Raw genomic sequence first — 6,000 nt, 5'->3', positions numbered from 1 at the left:
ACACAATGACATACTTGTCACCTGAGAGAGAAGGATCCAGGTGCAGCATCTGTGTGATGTCTGGTCCTAGTGAGTATGATATGGGCTTTTGCCTCGGTCTACTTACTACCCTAGATATGTGTATATACAGACTGGGCGTTGCTTTCTAGCTCGTTGTCTGCTTGTAGACATTTTCCTCAGGGTCTCCGGAACGTGAGCTTTAGAACCAAATGAAATCAAGGCTCCACCCAGCTCTGCGATTCTAGAACAGAGCCATGTCACAGAGGGAAGCACACGCCACAGCTACCAGGACAATTAGAACAGGAGGGAGGTGGCCGGAGAGCGCAGACGCTGGGGCCTTCTCAGGAGTAGCCCCAAACCTGAGTGAGGCTGCTCTGTCTGCTGGAGGTTATTGTGTTGGTCCTGGTGGCCTAGCCCTCCCATTCCAGGGCTGGCTCAACAGAAAGAGTAGGGTGTTGTCTGAGGGAACAGGGGTCCCAGGCCGTTCTTGGGCCACCTGCGTTTGTGAGAGTGGCCGCTAGTGATGGGCGGAGCTCCGCAAAGGGGTCTTCAGCCTGACTTCGTAAAACATTTCTAGGACAGAGTGGGTGGGAACCTGCTGAAGTCCCAGAGACTCAAACACTGACGCACAGGAAAGCCTCAAGTGGGTGGAGAAATGCAAATCCCCTAGCGGCATGGCGTCAGCTGCTGCGGACCCTAAAGGCCGATTCTGACTTTGGACTTGAGCAGGGCCAGCGCCTGGAGGCAGAGAGAGAGCCAGGTAAGGCCAGGCAGCCCGCATCTGGGTGTGGCCTCTCCCGAGGAGGAAACACTCAGGCAGGCTTCTTTCAGAAGTTGGCATTGTGTCGCCTCAAGTTTTAACAAGCCTGAGAGGAGGGAGGGGTGCCTACCAAAAGAAGGGTCTTACTCGTATATCTTATACTCAAATCACTGGGGGTGGGGGGTCTTTCAAAGACTTCTCAGTGCAGTTCTGGCTGGGATCTTTAGGAAGGAGGGGGAAGCCAGCCGGGGGTTGGGGACTGTGGCTGCTGTGGAGGTGTGCCAGCTGAGGACTCCATTATCTTTAGCCAGCGGAGAGCTGTGATGTCTGACCCCGAGACCGGCATAACTAGGTTTCAGAGAAAGAGCACCCGGCTAGGTAACTGCGGCTCTGAGAAGCGAGCGATGCTGTAGGATAGCTCACTCGCTTTGCAAAGAGTCAACCCTGCACTGCCGGCTCCCGGGAGAGGGACCGCAGCCTAGAAGGGAGCAACCAGGCATCCAGGTTTTAGATGGAAAGTACTCGGGGCAGGACAGTGAGCAGGACAACAACACAACAACAAGAAAACTAAAAACAAAACAAACAAAGAAACAAAAACCAAACCAAACAAACAAACAAAAAACCCCAAGCCTCTTCCCTTAACTTCTTAAGGTTTTATTTAACGTTTTAGAAAAGCAATTTAAAAAGTGATTTCTCAAACACACCCTCATCCCCCAGGCTCCGAATCTTCTCCCTCTTCACTTTTTATGTGCTGTTTCGTTGTTTTAAACCAGCAGAGTTAGTTCACTCAGTGCTGCCTGCACGTGCGTGCGTGGGTGACGTGGGACTGTGCCCTGGAGCAGGGGCTGCAGGGACTGCGCACCTGAAGAAAACTCACCCTCCTTTCCCGGCAACCATCAGCTGCCAACAGCTCCTCAGCCAGCAGTGGGGCTTTCCGGGCTCCCAGCAAGGACTGAAGGCTTTTCTCTCCAGGGGCCGCTCAGGAAAGAGGGTCCCTTTTGCACCCTGTTTCAGCCTTGGTTTGCAAGAGTGACTTTTCTGAGAGAAATAAGACAAACCTGCCTTTAAGTCATGGAAAGGATTCAACACTAGAAACAGTACTAGCGGGCACGCTGTCTTCAGCTGCTGTTCTCCGATGCCACTGTCCGAGAAGGCATCCGGGCGGTGGTGCTGGTGGGGGAGGAGAACGCTTCAGGTCCTGTTCTACACACACTCCTAACACTCCTACGAGCTGGGAGTGCTCAGGAGTACAAAGTCAGACGCAAGTTCAAGGCAGTTTCTCTCGCTGACTTTTTTTTTTTTTTGGTACATTTTATAGCATTTAAACCCAAGGAAAAGGTGTTTAAAAGTGCTCCCACTGAAGTCTGAAGACTGGATACACTCAGTTTGTTCTCTAAGCGGAAGGAAGCTTGTGTGCTCCAAGATGTGTTGAAACGTTGTGGTGACCCACTATGTGAAAGTTTTTTTCCTTGGCTTAGTATTACTAAGGAAGAATTCTGCATCTCAACTGAGCAAAACCAGCAGCTTCAGGGGACTTAAGTCCTAGAGATTTTTCTAAGAGGCAAAGACATGTACAGCCTCTGTGCTGCCAGAGTGAGGACATAACAGTTATACTAGAGGACACTTCTATGTGTGTTTATGTTATATAAATGGGATAGTTTCTTCTATTTTACTTAACTTCAGGACTCAATCACTGTCAGCTCCAAGGTAGACTTTGTATCTTAAAAAGCTTTGCCCAACTATAGATCACTAGAGAAAAGTAAAAGCGTTTATTGGTTTAGAAATTGTTTGTACTCATATGACCTGAACCCAGGAGAAGCACAAGCACACAATGCCTCAGGAAGCTGCCACAGAACTCTGGGCTCTTGTCAGCTGCTTAAGGCTGGCCTGAGTTCAGACAAGGATGAAATTCAGAAGAACGGGCTTGAACACTTTCATGTAAAAGAAGCTTGGGGGAAAAAGTGAATGACTAAGCCTCGTGGCTTCCATCAACGTGGAGTACGTACCTGCAGCTGGCTCAGAAGGGAGGGATAGGGAGCACTTGCTGACAATGGAGGTTCTTGTGCTAACCCCTGAGTCTGCACGGACAGCAGGGTAGGGTTGGGGTGTTTGGGAGGAGGGTGGGACTTCCTGGAGCATCAGTCTAGGAGGTCACGGCAGGGCAAGGAAGGATGTGGTTGGGGCAGAGGAAGAAAGCTGTCCTGTACAAGGGATAACTTTAAAGAAAACATCGAGAGGACTTGCTGGACGCTGAGCTCTACATGCATTTTCTCCGTCCTTCCTTCTTTGAGAAACTATAAAAGTTGAGCTCTCTCCTTCCTTTCTTCTTTGGGGAACTATTGATTTCCCACCCACCCCCCTCCAATTAAGTAATAGCTACAGCTGACGGAGAACTGAGGCAAGAAGAAAGCCGTCTTAGGGCTCCTGGCGACCAGTATTTTAAAACTCTTAATTTTACCCTCCTTTTATAGCATGACTCAGTGGAATCAAGTCCAACAATTAGAAATCAAGTTTTTGGAGCAAGTAGATCAGTTCTATGATGACAACTTTCCTATGGAGATCCGGCACCTGCTGGCCCAGTGGATTGAGAATCAAGACTGGTAGGCTCAAATGTAGTTCCCTAAAAGAAGATGGACAGATGTTCTGTGTCCTAGCCGTGTACACGTATTCTATTGTCTGTTTTGATTTGGTAGGGACATCCTTTTAGGCGTGTGTGCGTGTGTATACATATATATGTGTGTGTATATATATACCTATCTCATTTCAAGTATATATACCATTTCAAATATATATTTAAAGATATATATTTGAATATATATACAATTCAAGGTTTTGGAAACTCATCTCAAGGGCAAGGGATCACTGGCCATTCTGGTTTTGTCTATTCTGGTTTTGTCCATTCTGGTTTTGTCCATTATATATGTAAACTTAATGGAATTCAGTGCAATTCCACCCCAAATTGTCTTAGTGTTCTATTGCTACGAAGAGACACCATGGCCAAAACCATCTTTATAAGAGGTTAATTGGGGGCTGGTTTACAGTTTCAAAGGCTTAGTCCATGGCAGGGAACATGGAGGCACATATGGCACTGGAGCAATAGCTGGGAGCTATATCCGGATCCAACAGCAGACATACACACAGACACACACACACACACACACACACACACACACACAAACACACATGCACAGACACACGCACGCATATACACACACACACACACACACACACACACACACACGCACGCACACACACGGCCTGGCTTGGCCCTTGGCCACCTTCGTGTCATAGTGTCACACCTCCTCCAACAAGGTCAGACCTTTTCTGACAGGCCACACCTCCTAATCCTTTCAGATCTTGTTACTCCAAGGTGACTAAGCATTCAAATACATGAGCCTGTGGGGGGCATTTTTATTCAAGCTACCAGACCAATGTTTTAGGCATAAGAAGCCCCACAGAAACAAAGCCACAAAACATGTCAGTTCCATCAGCATAGACCCAATGCCAGTAAATATTCTTTTCAGGAATCCTTCTCCACCTTCAGTGGGAAACATTCACTTCTCAAACACACCATGTCCTGGCCCCCCATTCAGTTTCCAGTGAGCTCCATCCCTGTCCCTGCCTGCCTTTACCATGTGACAATCAGATGACGGCAACACCACGCTCAGCGTTTACTGTACCAAGCCTTTGCACATGAAGAATAACAGCTTCTTCTATAGGAATATGAATCTGTCCAGCGAACAAACATTTTTGCAAAGCTCTATTTATTCTATATAATTAAATCTTTCTTTTTTGCCTCAGTCATTTTGTCTATAGCATGTGAGTATAAACAAGGGGGTTTTAAACGTTTCTAACTGTGCAGGTTAGTAGTATTCGCTCTGTGTTCTGAAGTTTCCACTTTCCCCATCTGCACATGGATAATCAGGCGAATCCCCATCAGGCGATTATCTCAGCCTGAAATTCTGGTTCATTTAACAGCAACCCTGTTCCTCAAAACTTAGTTCCAGTCTATTCTTTTTTTCTACGAATTTGAGTAAAGGAGGTCCTTTATATGAGGGAATCATATATGTGGGCTGTTGTTGTTGTTGTTTTGTTTGTTTTTGTGGCTGACTTATTTCACTGAATGCAACATTTTCCAGATTCATTCTTTTCATTGCCTGTACCAGACTGTTTTTCAAATTTGAAGCTGTGTGTATACAGCTTTATACCACCTATGGTCAGATCCATCTACGTGTACTGATGGACATTTGGGTTACCTTCCTTTAGGCTATTACCCGTAAAGTTGCTGTGCGCAGCCAGGTGACAACACCAGGTCTCAGCCTTGCTTGCTGTTTGCATATAGACCCAAGTGCAGAATTGTCGGCTCATATGATGATTGTATGCAGTATAAAAAACTGTTAAACTTTTCACAGTTGTCATACCACTTTACATTCTCATCAGTAAAATATAAAGGCTTCCATTTCTTAATATTTTCATCAAGTTACTTTCTAATTTTTGTTTAGATTTTTTAAAATAATAGTCATCTCAGTGAGGATGAAGTGGAATCTTATTGTGGTTTTAAGTTATTTAAACCCTAATGTTGAACAGTTTTTCATGTATTCAATTTAGCTTTTACAACACCCAAATGCTTATCTTTAGAATAAATCTGACAGTTAGAGTGTATATGGTAAAGAAGTGAATATTTTATGATCTGTTTCTTATTGAATAGTAACATCTTTGACATTTTTTTTTATTTATTTTAGGGAAGTGGCATCTAATAATGAAACTATGGCAACAATTCTTCTTCAGAATTTATTAATACAATTGGATGATCAGTTAGGCCGTGTTTCCAAAGAGAAAAACCTGCTATTGATCCACAATCTAAAGAGAATTAGAAAAGTTCTTCAGGTAAGAATACATTTTACTTCTAAACAATGGATGTATTGGTCTTTAGGAGAAATTCTGAGTATGTTCCTTTAAGTTACTTTTAAAACAGATTTAAAGGTAAAATTTTTGTTTCTTCACCATTTAATTTTTTTTCTGTTCAGTTAGTTTTTATAACTAGATTTTTTTTTTTTTAAAAAAATGAGTCTAAGAGTCTATGGAAGTGAGAAGGAAGTATATGTGTGTGTGTTACTCATCTGGCTTATTTCTAACTATTACCAAGTTCAATATCATGGAAACAAATTTAAAAGACCAGATACTCATGTCTGCTGACCTCTCTGTGCCTTCATCTCTTATGTAACAATTGAGTTAGGATT

At 44.3% G+C, this 6,000-nt stretch overlaps 1 protein-coding gene across 1 annotated transcript in view; it reads left to right on the top strand.

Annotated features, from left to right (window-relative positions):
• The first annotated feature begins 486 nt into the window (after window positions 1-486).
• Window positions 487-6,000, top strand: part of Stat4 (signal transducer and activator of transcription 4) — a 97,358-nt gene continuing 91,844 nt past the window's right edge. The window contains exons 1-3 of the mRNA XM_021643043.1: window positions 487-760; window positions 3,232-3,360; window positions 5,503-5,647. Of these exons, the coding sequence (XP_021498718.1) occupies window positions 3,233-3,360; window positions 5,503-5,647 (273 nt within the window). The 5' untranslated portion in view covers window positions 487-760; window position 3,232. The remainder of the gene's footprint in view (window positions 761-3,231; window positions 3,361-5,502; window positions 5,648-6,000) is intronic.

Source organism: Meriones unguiculatus, chromosome 15, assembly GCF_030254825.1.
Source record: "Meriones unguiculatus strain TT.TT164.6M chromosome 15, Bangor_MerUng_6.1, whole genome shotgun sequence".
In the NCBI taxonomy this organism is placed as follows: Eukaryota; Metazoa; Chordata; class Mammalia; order Rodentia; family Muridae; genus Meriones; species Meriones unguiculatus.
The sequence above is the reverse complement of the archived record's forward strand: the minus strand, read 5'-3'. Positions and strand labels throughout refer to the sequence as shown.